At 38.0% G+C, this 17,475-nt stretch overlaps 1 protein-coding gene across 2 annotated transcripts in view; it reads left to right on the plus strand.

Moving 5' to 3' along the window:
• ILDR1 (immunoglobulin like domain containing receptor 1) overlaps positions 1-150 on the plus strand; it is a 40,167-nt gene extending 40,017 nt beyond the window's left edge. For both annotated transcript variants that reach the window (XM_007450497.1, XM_007450498.1), the window contains one exon: positions 73-150. In XM_007450497.1, the coding sequence (XP_007450559.1) occupies positions 73-114 (42 nt within the window). In that variant the 3' untranslated portion in view covers positions 115-150. The remainder of the gene's footprint in view (positions 1-72) is intronic.
• The last annotated feature ends 17,325 nt before the right edge of the window (positions 151-17,475 follow it).

The following is a 17,475-nucleotide window of genomic DNA, read 5'->3' on the forward strand; positions in this document are numbered from 1 at the left end:
CTACTCGTGTATTGTATACATAGACAATAGAGCCCAGCTGACTGGATTTTTGTATATTCTTCTATTCCCCAGGAGAGAGACAGCTCCCATAGTGGAAGGAGTGTGGTCATTTAGTCACCAGGCACAGCACTGCTTCTGTGGCTACTTCTCAGCTCCTGCATGTCATCAGCATCACCTAGATTTCCAGCTGACTTGGGAGGGGCCATTCCAGCTGACTTGAGATGGACACCACAAGTTTGTATCTAAAGTTTTGGCTTAGATTCTGAGAATCAAATAGAAGAATTTTATAAACAAAGTTTGAGGAATTAATGACTGTAGTTTTAGCCTTGGTACACACTCTGCATATTTAGATAATCAGACTTGTAATGAATTCTAACTGGGATGTGATCCCTCAGGAACTTAGTAGCCTGAGTCTTCAACTAGGTTACACTGCTCAGAACTGTGGCCATTCTCAAAGTGAGAACTCAGGAATCTTTAAGAGGAAATCAAACATTTCCTGCTCCTCTTAGAAGCAGAAAATCTATGGAGTACTATAGGGAAATTTCCGTGGAAACTTGTCTCCCCCTATAGCATATCTAATCCCTCCATGTTACGAGTCCACTTTACTGCCCCCAAGCCTGGTCCTGAATGCCTTTGAGGGTTCACTCAGAGATGGCACAGGAAATACTCCAGCAATGTGCCCTCTCACAGGCTATTTATTGCGTGTGTAGAAAGTCACAGAGAAGCACTTTTGCACCAGTCTTATTCCTGTCATTTGTTTTCTTCTTGCCTTTTTTTTTTTTTTTGCCTATATCTAATTTATATTTTCCTGTATAACATGCATCCATTGAAACCACTTTAAATGCTTCTTGGGAACAACACAGTACATAAGTAAAGAAGAAGTAAGTGAAAGCTACTGGCCTGAGGATTCTGCTCCAAATATCTGTTTTGATGCACTTGATGAAATTAAGCCTTATTCCCGACTAAAGCTCAGAGAAGAGCCAGGCCAACCTGATAATTTTGGAGCAACCTTTCTCCTGGCACTACTCAGCCTTGCAGAGTTATTCCCCAAGCAAAGGCATCCAGGCAGGTTTGACTACTCAGTGCCCCAGGAGGAAGGGTCTGTGCCTCTCTGTAATAGGCCCTACCTCTCTCTCTCATTTTCCTCAGCCCCTTCTGGTGGCTTCATCAGTCCATTTGTGCTTCATGTAGAGACTCTCCTTAAGCAGACTGTAAGTATATGGCCTGAAAGGAAGTGCGTGCCTGCGTGTGTGTGTGTGTGTGTGTGTGTGTGTGTGCGCGTGCGTGCGTGCATGTTCCTCAACAGTATCTTTATGTGTATGGCCTTAAGCTCATTTTAGATCCTTTTGTATTAACATCCGTTGTTTCTCCCAGTCTCATTAATTACATGTTAGAGAATATTGGTTAAATACCTGCACTGTGCAAAGGTGTCTTTGGGATTTTTACTATCCATAATGTAACTGCGTCTAAATTGGTAAAACAGAAAAAATAAAATTTTAATGGATAATTCAGTAGCTGTGGGACTTCTGGTCTGGATAAGATGGCATAGACCTCTTTTTCCCTGCTCCTCCTCCCTAAGCACAACTTTATATATCCTAGAAATGACACAAGAGACAAGCAAAAGATGACTCTGAAGGGGGCTAAGAAGAAGACGATCTGGTTTGGGAACCCAGGACCAGATGACAACACACAGGCAGGGCATCTTGTGTCCCCCAACCAACAGAAGGCAGCCACCCAGACCTGATGTTTTTCTGACTACCCACTTGGCAACAGAAAGTAGTCCAGTAGCTTGTTCTTCCCCCTAGATGTAGTGGGAGTCCCTCTGACAACTTCAGGCAAGGGGGAACAACTGGGAGTCCTGCCAAAAATAAGTGACCAGGGGAAGCATTCTCCTATCCTGCTGGGCCAGAGACTCCTCTCTTCTATGGAGAGATACTGATGTGGATGGGAGGAACCAGTAAGAGACACCCAGGTAAAGCAGGTGCCCCACCTGGGGAAGCCTCTTTGTCCCCAAGGGCCAGAGACTCTCCTCCTCTGCCCAGAGACATTAGGGCTGACTGGCGGAATCATGAAAAGAACCTGTCACAGCTAGCAGCCCTGTAGCTAGCAGCCTGGTCCCAGAAATCACTTTATCTCTCCTCCCTGCCCAGAGAAACCTGGGTAGCTGGGGGCGGGGGGTGGTTACTAATAGAAGGATTTCCTCACTTGCCTCCCTCAGGCAGTCACAAAGTCTCTGAAAATTAAACTGCTGGAATCACAGCCCACAAACGTAGGCTAAGACTCATGTGTTAAACCTAAATAGAGTAAATTCCTGTAAAATAAAATATTTAAATAGGTCCCAGATTGTCCTAACACAATAGACAAAATGTCCGGGATATAAATCAAGAACCTAGAAAATCACAACTTGAATGAAAAGTGAAATCAACTGCTGCCAACACTGAGATGAACCAAATGTTGGAGTTATCTGAAAAGAATTTTATGGCAGACATTATAAAAATGCTCCAACAACAATCAATTACAAATTGTCTTAAATAAAAATGTAGAAAATCCCAGAAAAGAAATAGAAGTTATGCAAAAAAACAAGTGGAAATTATAGAACTGAAAAATACAATAGAAATTAAAAACTTGCTGGATGAGCTCAACAGAAGACTGGAGATGATGAAGAATAGAATCAGTGAACATGAGGACAGAACAGTAGAATTCACCCAATATGAATAATGGAAAAGAGATTGGGGAAAAAATGACCAGAGCTTCAGGGACCTGTGGAACAATAACAAAATATCCAACATTCATTTCATTGGAGTCCCAAAAAGTAAAGGAGAAAGAGTGGGGAAATGAATAAGCATTCAAAGAAACAATGACTGAAAACTTCCCAAATTTGATGAATGACATCAACATAGAGGTCCAAGAAGCTGAATGAACTCTAAACAGGATAAATCCAAAGAATCCATGCAATACACATCATAATTAAACTTTCGAAAACTAAAGACAAAAAAATCCTGAAAGCAGCCAGAGAGAAACAATGCATTCTCTATAGGGAAACACCAATCTGAATGTATTTCTCATGTGAAATCATGAAAAAGGAAATGGCCAAATATCTTTTTAAGCACTGAAAGAAAATAACTGTTGACCCATAATTTTATATCTGGCAAAACTAGTTTTCAGAAATGAAGGGAAAATAAAAACATTCACAGATGAATGAAAACTAAAAGATTTTGTGACTAGCAGATACATCCTGGAAAGACTGGACAAAGGAATTTCTTCAAACGGAAAGAAAATGATAAAAGGAAACTTAAGCCTCAGAACGCAAGAAGAAACAATAGAAAGATAGGAAATATGAGTCCATACAATAGACATTTTTTGAGTATTAGATGGTATTATGATTTGTTTCAATAAAATATGATTTATAAAACCCAAAAGGAAAAAATCTCACAAAAGAAATAGAAGTTATGCAATGAGTTAACAATGATATGTAAAGGTGGGAAAGGTAAAGAGACGTAATTGGAAGTGAGGTTTCTATATTTCATTTTAAATGGTAAACACTGTGATACCAAGTACAGAGTTACAAGTAGCACCCAGAGCAACCACTATGAAAACTGCAGAGATGAACTCAAAAGTGCTATAAATTAAGATGGAATCCTAAAACATGTTCAAATAACCTGCAGAAAGGCAATAAAAAGAATAAAGAGCAACAACAACCAAAGGAAACAAGTAGAAAATAAATAATAAAATAGCATCGTAAAGTGCTAACATATCAATAATTACCTTAGTTGTAAATGGTCTAAACATACCAATCAAAAGACAGAGATTAGCAGAGTAGATTAAAAAATTAAAAAACCAAATCCAACTATATGCTGCATATAAGAAACTCACTTCATATTCAACCACAGGTAGGTTGAAAGTAAAAGGATGGGAAAAGATATACTATGTACACATTAATAATAGAGAAATAAAAAGCAGTGACAATATTAATATCTTATAAGGTAGCCTTCAAAGCAAAGAAAATTATCAGAGAAAAAAAGGGATATTATATAATGATGAAAGGCTCAATCTGCCAGGTAGACACGATATACTAATGTGTATAAACCACAGAGCCTCAAATACATGAAGCAAAAACTTTTAAAGCTGAAATGAGAAAGAAGAATGTATGATTATAGCTGGGAACGTTAACACTGCTCACATTCAGCAACCAATAGAACTGTTAGGCAAAAAATCACAAGGATATAGAAGATCTGAACAACACTATCATCAGGATCTAATTAACACATATAAAACAGACCATCCAACAACAGTAGACTACATTTTTCTCAATTTCCTGTGAAACATTGACCAAGTAGGAAAAAAAAAAACCACATAAAACAAATCTTGACGAATATAAAATAACTGAACTCATAAAGTATGTGTGCTCTGACTATGGTGGAATCAAACTGGAAATCTGTAAGAAAGACAACAGGAAACTCTCAAAACACTTGGAAACTAAGCAACACATTTCTAAATAATTATGGGTCAAATAATAAGTCTCAAGGGAAATTAAAAAGTATGTAGAACTAAATAAAAAAACTTAAAGTATGTAGGATGCAACTAAAGCAGTATTGAGAGGGAAATTTATAGGTCTAAATGCTTACATTTAAAATGAGGAAAGGTGTCATATCAATAACTTCTTTCCTCCAGAAACTAGAAAAAGGAGGAAAATAAACCCAAAGCAAGCAACAGGAATGAGATAATACAGAAAATAAAATTGGAAATAGGAAAAAATTACTGAAAACAAAACCCCAAGGAAACAAAAAGTTCATTCTTCAAAAAAATAATGAATTTGGTAAACCTCTAGCAAGACTGACAAAAATAGAACACAAAACACCAATATCAGGAATGAAATCAGATATATCATTCCACATAGTGCAGCCATTAAAAAAAATAAGGGAGTACTACATACAACTGTATGCTTATAAATATGACAACTTAGAAAAAAAATGGAACAATTCCTTAAGAACCACAAACTGCTAAAATTCAAGTAAGATGAAATAGAAAATCTGAATAGCCCTATAACCATGAAGGAAATTGAACTTTTAATTAAAAACTCTCCAAAATGAAATCTCAATGCCCAGGTAGTCTCACTGGATAATTGTATCAAACCTTTAAAGGGTAGTTAAAACTAACTTTACACAATCTCTTCCAGAAAATGGAAGAGGAAACATTTCCCAACTCATTCAGGAAGCCAGTACAGAGCCAGATGAAGATATGACCAAAAAAGAAAAAAGAAGGAAAACTACAAACATCCCTCATGAACTTAGATGCAAAAATCCTTAACAGAATATTACCAAATATTTTAATACACAAAAATAATTATACACCACGAACAAGTGGGATTTATTCTAGGTATGCAAGACTGATTACCAGAATAGTCAAAACAATCTTGAAATATACAATTGGAGGACTTATACCTTCCCATTTTAAAATGTACTATAAAGCTACCATAATTGAGACAGTGTGGTACTGACATAAGGATAGACATATTGATCAACAGAACAGAGAGTCCAGAAATCTTATATTTATGGTAAATTGATTTTTGGCAAAGCTAGTTAGGCAATTCAATGGGGAAAAGATAGTCTTTTCTACAAATGCTGCTGGGTCATTTGCCAATAGCCACATGCCAAAAAGTGGATTTAGACCCTTAATTCATAGCACACAAAAGCAGTTAACTCAAAATGGACAGTGGACCTAAGTGTAAGAGCTAAAATTGTAAAACATTTAGAGGAAAAGGTAGTAGAAAGCCTTTGTGTCCTTGGATTACTTAAAGAGTTCTTAGCTATAACACCAATAGCATAATCCTTAAAAGAAAAATTTATAAATTGGACTTCATCAAAATTTAAAACTTTTTCACTTCAAAAGACACCATTAAGGAAATGGAAATACAATCCACAAACTTAGAGAATATAGTGACAAATCATGTTTCTAATAAAATACTTCTAACCAGAATATATAAAGAAATCTCATAACTCAATAAGACAAAGAATCCAATTTTTAAAAATGGATAAGATTTGAATAGTGATTTCACCAAAGAAGACAAAGATGGCTAATAAGCACATGTAAAGATGCTCTTTATCATATCATTAGTCATGAGGAAAATACAAATTAAAACCACACACCCACTAGAATGATGATAATAAAAGAGACAGACAATAATAAGTGGAGGCCTAGACATGGAGAAATGGGAATCCTCATAACTGCTGATAGAAATGTAAAATGATGTAGCCACTTTGAAATGCCTTTTGTCAATTAAAGAAAAACCACATTCTAAAAAAAAAAAAAGGTTCTGAAAAACCTAGGGGCAGGACAGGAATAAAGATGCAGATGTAGAGAATGGACCTGAGGACATGGGGAGGGGGAAGGGTAAGCTGGGATGAAGTGAGAGAGTAGCATGGACATATATACAGTACCAAATGTAAAATAGCTAGTGGGAAGCAGCCACATAGCACAGGGAGATCAGCTCAGTGCTTTGTGACCACCTAGGGGGGTGGGATAGGGAGGGTGGGAGGGAGACGCAAGAGGGAGGAGATATGGGGATATATGTATATGTATAGCTGATTCATTTTGTTATGAAGCAGAAATTAACACACCATTGTAAAGCAATTATACTTCAATAAAGATGTTAAAAAAAAAACAACAACACATGTTAAACATAAATTTACCATATGACCCAGCAATTTCACTCCCTGGTATCTACCCAAGAGGAATAATATATTCATGTAAAGACTTGTACATGAATGTTCATAGGAGCCTTATTTTTAATAACTAAAAATGTAGAAAAAATCCAAATTTCCATCAACTGGTGAATGGATGAACAAAATATGGTATATCCATACAGTGGAATTCTATTCAGTAGTAAAAAAAGAACAAATAACTGATACGTGCTACAATGTGGATGAACTTCAAAAACAATATGTTCAGTGAAGGAACCCAGATGCATAAGACCACATATCATATGATCCAGAAAAGACAACTCTGTAGAGACAGAAAGTAGATGAGGGGTTGCCTGAGATTGGTCCAAACAGGAATTGACTGCAAGTGGACAAGAGGTTCCTTTCTGAGATGATGGAAGTGTTCTAAAATTGGATTATGGTGATGGTTGTGCAACTTTATACGTTTACTAAAAATCATTCAATTGTACACTTATAAGGAGTGAATTCTATGATACATCTTCTATGCCTCAATAAAAATCTTTAGTACATGAATATCATTTCAAAATGTTTTCTCTGCATAGAGTGATAAAAATCCTTTTAAAATATCTAATTTTAATTAAAAATTAAATTCTAATTTTAATTAAAATTTTTTCCTACTTTAACAGAAGGAAATTGAAGTGAAACTAGAGGATTTGTTAAACTTCAAATCGTTCAAGTTTTTTTTTTTTTTTAAAGAGCCCTTCCAGATTATGAAAAAAGACAAAAATGCTGAGCAGTTGATTTCAAATGGACTACCTGGTATAAACATGAGAATGCTAGCAACTCTCATATTTCTTCTAATCTCTCCACTCCTCACCTCCCAACTTAATCTTATGGTCAAAGTAAACAAAGTTCCCAGTTACATTTATTTTAGAAAACCTGAAAAATACACAGTTTTTGTTCAAGATATTTTCTAACTTCTGCAGAAGGATGGCCATCTTAAAAATCAAAAGCTGTTCTGGTCTTTTACAACTCTGTAGAGTAAAACGCTGCACTTTTCTTGGGGTAGTGTCATGGACACAGAGTTCTTAGAGTTCATTTTAAGATCCCATACATCAAGACAGGAACTAGCCAGGCATTCGGACTTCTTTTCATTATCTCAAACATATTTCACAATTCTTGAGAAACAAAGATTTACATTTCAGTTGAGTCATTAGTTTGACAGCACAAGAGTCTTAATTTCTTACACTGAATAGCAGGTAAATACCACAGAGAAATTGTAGGCAAGACAGAGCATAGTCAGGTTTTGTATTCCTGAAGACCTCATCTGAACCTGAATTAGTTAGTAAATTCAACCTTTCTTTAGACACTCAGGTCATAAATATACTATACCCTCTAGATTCCATTTTCAGAAAAGTGATTTACAACATAGTGTCTGAATAAAAAATAAAAGTACTTTTAGGACCTGTTATTGATCTTGTTTAGTCTCCTTTTAAGTTAAAGGTGATGCCTGTCTTAAAGAGAGGCTCAAATTTTGGTTTACATATTTCATCCTTATAGATGAGATATTCTGTCTCCATATACATAAGTATTATTTTATCAAAGTTTATATTTATAATCTGCTTTACAATCATCATTCTCACAATTAGTCAGTGCTGGTTTTATATTTAACACAACTTCTCCATTCCCGAGTTATTTTTATTCATCTTATCTGGATTTCATCATCACACAGCTTGTGCAAGAGGTTGTCTCTCATACAGGCAATCTTCCTTAAGTTTATGAAAGCTATCAGTGGCCCTAAAAATTCAACCATATTTTGGTATAATTTTTTCTTTAGAATATTGTAACAACTGCTCCATTATCTTTTGGTGTTGAATGTTGCTGTGGAAAAACATGAGGACAGTCTGTGGGCATTTTTTTTTCTCTTCTCGGTAGATCAGTGGTTCTTAAAGTATGGTCCCTGGATCAGCAGCATTAACATCACCTGGGAATTTGTTAAAATGCAAATTTTCAGTCCCCATTTTATAGCTACTGAATTAGGAACATGGGGTATAGAATCCAGTAATCTGTTTTAATAAACCATCCAGGCACTTCTAGTGCATGCTAAAGTTCAAGAACTGATTAAATATTTCCTTTTTCTGCCTGAATACTTGAAGATTTCTTACCTTGAAATTCAATAGCCTAATCCAAAATATCTTAGAATTGAGAGCTCTCTATCAAAATTTCCTGGATTCATCTTGCAATGTGTACTCTGGCTGGTCATGAATACCTAGTAAACAAATTAATCACTTGGCTTTTATGACTGGATGGCCATGTATCTCAGGATAGTTTTAATTTATGCCTGTTGTCCCAGCATATTTATTACTAGTGCCCCCTTTACTCTCAAGACATTCCTAGTTTGAATGATAGATGATTATTTATGACCAGTGAGTCCAATGGTTTGCAAAATACCTATGACTGATCAAGATGCTGTATGGACTCTGTGAAAGCCCTGATAGGAGATTCAGAGTAGAGGCCCATAGGGTTTTTGAGTAAAATCACACCTATTTTGAAAAGTTCTTATCCTTATTTTGAGAGAGAACTCTTGGCTTCCTATTGGGCTGTGGTAGAGATTGAACACTCACTTGACTGTAAAACAACAGCTGCCCCACATGAATTGGGTGTCCGATCTACCAAGCCACAGAGTCAGGCATGCCCAGTAACACTCCTGCATCACGTGGTATATTTGGGACTGGGCTTGAGCAAGTGTAAATTGGATGAGCAGGTAGTTCTCCTGGTGTTCTACTCCCATTGCATTGCCATCCTGCCCTCATACTATGCTTAAGCCGCATGAAGTGCTCTCCATGGCCAGTTGACTGAAAAGAAAAAAATCTGAGCCTAGTTCATAGATGGTTTTGCATGACAGCTGGAGATGACTTCTGCAATACAGCAGCCCCACCAAGGAGTGACCCTCCAGCAAAATAAAATGGAAATTCCATCCAATGGGCATAATTTTAAACAGGACATCTCATTGCCCATTTTGCCCACAGGAAAGCAGGCCTGTGGAGCAGCTCTACAGTAATGCATGGACAGGGGCTAATGATTTGGCAGGATAGTCGGGGACATGAAAGGAATAAGATAATGAGGATTGGTAACAAGTTGGTCTGGAAAAAGAGGTATGTGACGGGATCTCTAAGAATGAACTCAGAGTGTGAGAATACCTGTGTCCTATGTAAATGCTCACCAAAGGGCCTTTACTTCAGAGAAATTTTTCTTTACCCAGGTAAGCATGATGACCCTCCTAATTTCAGCACTAGTGATCAGTTATTCAATGCCAAATGTTCCTGTGAGCCAAACCAAATTGATTACCCACACCAGCTCTTCTGCCTACTAAAATAACCAGCTCCAAGTTGTTTCTGGCAATTTGGTGCCACTTATTATCTCTTCCATCCCAAGCTGCCACCATCCTTATTGAAATCACAGAATCTATTTCAATATCAGTATTTTCCACCTTCATCTCTGACCTACAGAAGGTAGCCACTGTGGTGCTTTTCAAATACATTGGCACTACCTTCATTAATGCATTTCTCAATGTTCTTATGACAGCTGTGTCCTCAGGGCTGGGATGGCTTAGAAGGTAGTACATAAATCCACACTGGCATTCTCATCTCCCTAGATCTTTCTATTCCTTCCTCTATAAGGAATTTCTGGCATCTCAACTCAGCCTAGGTGAGAAGTGAATCCAATTTCCAGTCTACAAAAAGATAAAATAATTAGAACTCTACCAACTGCATGTGATAGCACATTGAATGCAGACTCTCTGATAAGTGCACCTATATAATCATTCTTAGCCTAACTGAAATTCTTTTCCTCCATTTCTAGTGTAGTACTCTCATAATTCAGTTCCATGTTTATTCCTCTGGGGTTTTGCTGATAAACATTAGTGCAGTTTTGCAACTCTTTTACCATGCAGGCCTCTTGCTCCCAAATTTGACTGTGTAGTTGGCCCACATGCATTTTAGGATCTGCCTCTAGCTGTAGATGTGGAAGCAGTGAAGGAGAGCTGGGGAGTGTGTGAGGAAAGCTGGCACTCACTTGCCTGGTAATCACCTCAAGTAGGGTCATTACAGGGTCTTCAGGCAAGGCTGGCACCATCAATCAGGTGCAAAGCGGCTGCTTCTGGCAACAGAGGCTCAGTGGTGTTTGCAGCTAACAGATTCCTAGAGTCATCTGAATTCTTCTAGGTTGAGCATTACAATTCCCTGTGTTCCTGATATCCTGTCCCCTTTTCTTTCTCACTTTTCCCTGGATGTCTGTCCTCTTGTCTGTTTTTGTCTCTTTTTGTTTTCCTTCCAAGTTGTGTGTCTTCATACTTAAGCTTTTCTCTCTTTTGCTCATCTGTCCTCTCAGCTAACCACATTCTTTTACAGGATTCTAATCTCACCCCTGTGTAACTTCTGCGTACACAAAAGTTGCCATGCTGCTACCACCCCTGACCCCTCCCAAACCCACACACCCTTCAGTTTGAGTGTCCTAGTCCATCTGACTCTCTGAACCTTTGTCTCAATTCTACATTCTTGAGAGACTCTGATGAGCACTACTTGGGCCAATGTTCCGCCTTGGTCCAATCTCCAAGGATGGCAGAGTCACTTAATACCTAGGGCTTCCCCTCTTCTGGGTGTGGCTGGTGAGGTTCTCTAAGAGAGAGGTTTGGGCAGGGAGGATCCTGTGGAGAATGTAAAAGAAATATAAGATATGATCCTTGTCTTTATGGAACTGAATATCATGGACGTAGAACCTGCTGTGCTTCATTAGTAGAATTCTGGCTCCTTTTTGAATTTCTATAATTGGATATTGCAGAGAATATAGATGAAGTTAGCCCAAGGCAGGTTTATACCAATAAAGTTCTAACTTACTGAAGATCTGAACTTTCTTTCCTAAAGATTAAAACTTAATGTAGTAGACTATAGTATTTATGGAGTACCTACTGTATCCCCAATGCTTTGCACATATTTTATTTTATTCTCTTCTCTGAGAAACTCTATGGACAGTTATTATCACCCTTTACCCAAGTCTCAGAGATATTAAGAAACTTTGCAAAAGGACCCACAGTAGTAAATAGAGATTCAAACTAGAGTTTGCTAGTCCAGAGTCCATGTTTCTTCTGGTAATAATACAAAGCTGTCTCTCTAACCAGAGCAATAAGAAACTTACCTTTAGTTAGAACTAAATCCACTTCTTATAGAGGTCCTAGTGTCTCAGAAGGCACCAGAGCAATGCAGAAACCAGACATGTTAAAAGTGAATTGTGCTGGCTTTGTTATGGCATAGCCTAGGAAGGAGGCCACATGCCACTACTCAAGCTACACATTGCAACATGGTCTACGTGCCACCATACAGGACTCATAATTTCTCAGGGACCACACAAGACCTTTTAAACCCTCCCTAGATGCCATACCAAGCATTAATCTCACCCTTTCAAAGGCCTCTACTATAGTCTGTGGAAGAAAGGAAAGGACAACAAAACAAAAATCACATTATGTTTGGATTTTTAGAAAGTAAACTCACAGGAATTCCTAGGTTTCCTTTTGTTTCCTATGTATCTCAGGCAGGGTGCTGGAGAAGCCTACAAACTGCAACCACTAACAGGTGCAGCCAAAAGAGTCCTCCATAATGACTGTTCACCCAGCCAAGGAACCAGAAAAAGAGTAGGTTAGCAGAACAGAAAACATTGTTTGCAATACCAATCCTACTCCATCCAAACACAAATGGAAAACTGTCTCCTCCACTGTAATGTCTGTGGGACTGAGCAGGGAGTTGAATTTTCATCCCTCAACCATTGCTACCATTCTGCTTCTCCCATCAGGGTGGTGTATGCAAGGTCAGTGATAGCAGGCAGTACTCCAGTTCCACCACTGGGGTAGTGTCAGCATGACTAAGCAAGGAGCTGAGCTTCCAACCCTTACTTAACAGCTAGGAGGCAAAAGGAGGTTGTTGAAGGTGGTGCTAGTCAGCACTCTTCTTCCTTCCTGCCCTTGTGTCAGCAGGGCCCAGGGGGTTGCTGAACTTCTTCCTCTACCAGGCAGCAATGAGATGGAATGAACTGGGACATATTGGTGGTCCACGTTCTCCACTCTCACCATCTTTGCATCCCTAGTTTAAGTGGAGCTCAGCAGAGAACTGAACTCACACACCCACCCACTAGCAATGAGGTGGAAGGGGAAGTATGAGGTGGAGCTATGTGGCACTCTAAGCTCCCCCCTGCTGTCAGTGGGGCCCAGCAGGGAGTTCAACTTTAAACCCAGCAGCCATGAGGTAGTGCCAGTTGGTATCATAGGACCCAGGGTTGTCACAGGACCCAGTGGGGAACTGAATATCCACCTCCACGTGACCTGTGCACTACTCTTAAACAGGGTGACTTCTTGCCAGAAAAGAAAAAGATTGCATGTAGAATCTAACAAAATAATAACCAAAATGTATGAGATACAACTGAAAATAATTCACCATTCCAAGCACCAGGACAATCACAACTTGAATGAGAAAAGGCAATTAGCAGATGCCAACAATGAGATGATTCAGATGTTGGAATCATCTGGCAAGCACTTTAAAACAGCAATCATAAAAATATTTTAACTACCAGTTGCAAACATTCTTGAAACAAATGAAAAAATAGAGTCTTGGCAAAGAAATAAAGCTTTAAAAAAGAATAAAAAAGAAATTATAAAACTGAAAATTACAATAAATGAAATAAAACTCACTAGATGTGCTCAACAGTAGACTAGAGATGACAGAGTAAAGAATCAGTAAACTCAAAAACAGATTAATAGAAGTTATCCAGTCAACAACAGTAAATGAACAGAGCCTCAGCGGCATGTGGGACAATAATAAAAGATCTAACGTTTACGTCATGAGAGCCCCAGAAGAAGAGGACGAGAGTAGGGCTGAAAAAATATTCAAAGAAATGGTCAAAGGCTGAAAAATTTTCAAATTTGATGAAAGATGTTAACTTATAGATTCAAGAAGATTAGAGAGAGAGACCTTCAAGACGGCAGAGTAGTAAGATGTGGAGATCATCTTCCCCCCCACAAATACATCAGAAATACATCTACATGTGGAACAACTCCTGCAGAACACCTACTGAACGCTGGCAGAATACCTCAGACTTTCCAAAAGGCAAGAAACTCCCCATGTACCTGGCTGTGTGGCTGACAGGGTCTTGGTGCTCTGGTGGGATGTCAGGCCTGTGCCTTTGAGGTGGGAGAGCCGAGTTCAGGACACTGGTCCACCAGAGACTTCCTGGCTCCATGTAATATCAAACAGCGAAAGCTCTCCCAGAGATCTGCATCTCAATAAGACCCAGCTCCACTCAACAACCAGCAAGCAACAGTGCTGGACACCCTATGCCAAACAATTAGCAAGACAGGAAAACACCACCACCCATTAGCAGAGAGGCTGCCTAAAATCATAATAAGGTCACAGACATCCCACAACACACCACCGGACACAGTCCTGCCCACAACAAAGACAAGATCCAGCCTCATCCACCAGAACATAGGCACTAGTCCCCTCCACCAGGAATCCTACACAACACACTGAACCAACCCTACCCACTGGGGGCAGACACCAAAAACAGGAGGAACTACGAACCTGCGGCCTGCAAAAAGGAAACCCCAAACACAGTACGTTAAGCAAAATGAGAAGACAGAGAAACACACAGCAGATGAAGGAGCAAGGTAAAAACCCACCAGACCAAACAAGTTACAAGGAAATAGGCAGTCTACCTGAAAAATAATTGATTAATGATAGTAAAGATGATCCAAAATCTTGGAAATAGAATGAAGAAAATACAAGAAACGTTTAACAAGGACCTAGAAGAACTAAAGAGCAAACAAACAATGATGAACAACACAATAAATGAAATTTAAAATTCTCTAGAAGGAATCAATAGCAGAATAACTGTGGCAGAAGAACGGGTAAGTGACCTGCAAGATAAGATAGTGGAAATAACTACTGCAGAGCAGAATAAAGAAAAAAGAATGAAAAGAATTGAGGACAGTCTCAGAGACCTCTGGGACAACAGTAAACACACCAACATTTGAATGATAGGGGTCCCAGAAGAAGAAGAGACAAAGAAAAGAGACTGAGAAAATATCTGAAGAGATTATAGTTGAAAATTCCCTAATATGGGAAAGGAAATAGTCAATCAAGTCCAGGAAGCACAGAGTCCCATACAGGATAAATCCAAGGAGAAACACGCCAAGACACATATTAATCAAGCTATCAAAAATTAAAGACAAAGAAAAAATGTTAAAAGCAGCAAGGGAAAACCAACAAATAACATAAAAGGGAATCCCCATAAGGTTAACAGCTGATCTTCCAGCAGAAACTCTGCAAGCCAGAGGGAGTGGCAAGACATATTTAAAGTGATGAAAGGGAAAAACCTACAACCAAGATTACTCTACCCAGCAAGGATCTCATTCAGATTCAATGGAGAAATTAAAACCTTTACAGAAAGCAAAAGCTAAGAAAATTCAGGACCACCAAACCAGCTTTATAACAAATGCTAAGGAACTTCTCTAGGCAAGAATCACAAGAGAAGGAAAAGACATATAATAACAAACCCAAAACAATTAAGAAAATGGTAATAGGAACATACATATCAATAATTACCTTAAATGTAAATGGATTAAATGTTCCCACCAAAAGACATAGACTGGCTGAATGGATACAAAAACAAGACCTGTATATATGCTGTCTACAAGAGACCCACTTTAGACCTAGGTACACATGCAGACTGAAAATGAGGGGATGGAAAAAGATATTCCATGCAAATGGAAATCAAAAGAAAGCTGGAATAGCAATTCTCATATCAGACAAAATAGACTTTAAAATAAAGACTGTTACAAGAGACAAAGAAGGAACTTCATAATGATCAAGGGATTAATCCAAGAAGAAGATATAACAATTGTAAATATTTATGCACCCAACACAGGAGCACCTCAATACATAAGGCAAATACTAACAGCCATAAAAGGGGAAATCGACAGTAACACAATCATAGTAGGGGACTTTAACACCCCACTTTCACCAATGGACAGATCATCCAAAATGAAATAAATAAGGAAACACAAGCTTTAAATGATACATTAAACAAGATGGACTTAATGGATATTTATAGGACATTCCATCCAAAAACAACAGAATACACTTTCTTCTCAAGTGCTCATGGAACATTCTCCAGGACAGATCCTATCTTGGGTCACAAATCAAATCTTGGTAAATTTAAGAAAACTGAAATCGTATCAAGTATCTTTTCTGACCACAATGCTATGAGACTAGATATCAATTACAGGAAAAGATCTGTAAAAAATACAAACACATGGAGGCTAAATAATACACTACTTAATAACGAAGTGATCACTGAAGAAATCAAAGAGGAAATTAAAAAATACCGAGAAACAAATGACAATGAAAACACGATGGCCCAACACCTATGGGATGTAGCAAAAGCAGTTCTAAGAGGGAAGTTTATAGCAATACAAGCCCACCTTAAGAAGCAGGAAACATCTCGAATAAACAACCTAACCTTGCACCTAAAGCAATTAGAGAAAGAAGAACAAAAAAACCCCAGAGTTAGCAGAAGGAAAGAAATCATAAAAATCAGATCAGAAATAAATGAAAAAGAAATGAAGGAAATGATAGCAAAGATCAATAAAACTAAAAGCTGGTTCTTTGAGAAGATAAACAAAATTGACCAACCAGTAGCGAGACTCATCAAGAAAAGAAGGGAGAAGACTCAAATCAATAGAATTAGAAATGAAAAAGGAGTAGTAACAACTGACACTACAGAAATACAAAGGATCATGAGATTACTACAAGCAACTATATGCCAATAAAATGGACAACCTGGAAGAAATGGACAAATTCTTAGAAAAGCACAACCTACCGAGACTGAACCAGAAAGACATAGAAAATATAAACTGACCAATCACAAGCACTGAAATTGAGACTGTGATTAAAATCTTCCAACAAACAAAAGCCCAGGACCAGATGGCTTCACAAGTGAATTCTATCAAACATTTAGAGAAGAGCTAACACCTATCCTTCTCAAACTCTTCCAAAATAGAGCAGAGGGAGGAACACTCCCAAACTCATTCTACGAGGACACCATCACCCTGATACCAAAACCAGACAAAGAAAGAAAGCTACAAGCCAATATCAATGATGAACATAGATGCAAAAATTCTCAACAAAATACTAGCAAACAGAATCCAACAGCACATTAAAAGGATTATACACCATGATCAAGTGGGGTTGATCCCAGGAATGCAAGGATTCTTCAATATACTCAAATCAATCAATGTGATAAACCATATTAACAAATTGAAGGAGAAAAACCATATGATCATCTCAATAGATGCAGCAAAAGCTTTTGACAAAATTCAACACCGATTTATGATAAAAACCCTCCAGAAAGTAGGCATAGAGGAAACTTACCTCAACATAATAAAGGCCATATATGACAAACCCATAGCCAACATCTTTCTCAATGGTGAAAAAATGAAACCATTTCCTTTAAGATCAGGAGCAAGACAAGGATGTCCACTCTCACCACTATTATTCAACATAGTTTTGGAAGTTTTAGCCACAGCAATCAGAGAAGAAAAAGAAATAAAAGGAATCCAAATCAGAAAAGAAGTAAAACTGTCACTGTTTGCAGATGACATGAGACTGTACATAGAGAAGCCTAAAGATGCTATCAGAAAACTACTAGAGCTAATCAATGAATTGAGTAAAGTAGCAGGATACAAAATTAATGCGTAGAAAGCTCTTGCATT

The sequence above is a fragment of the Lipotes vexillifer genome, unplaced genomic scaffold, assembly GCF_000442215.2.
Source record: "Lipotes vexillifer unplaced genomic scaffold, Lipotes_vexillifer_v1.1 scaffold1106, whole genome shotgun sequence".
NCBI lineage: Eukaryota > Metazoa > Chordata > Mammalia > Artiodactyla > Lipotidae > Lipotes > Lipotes vexillifer.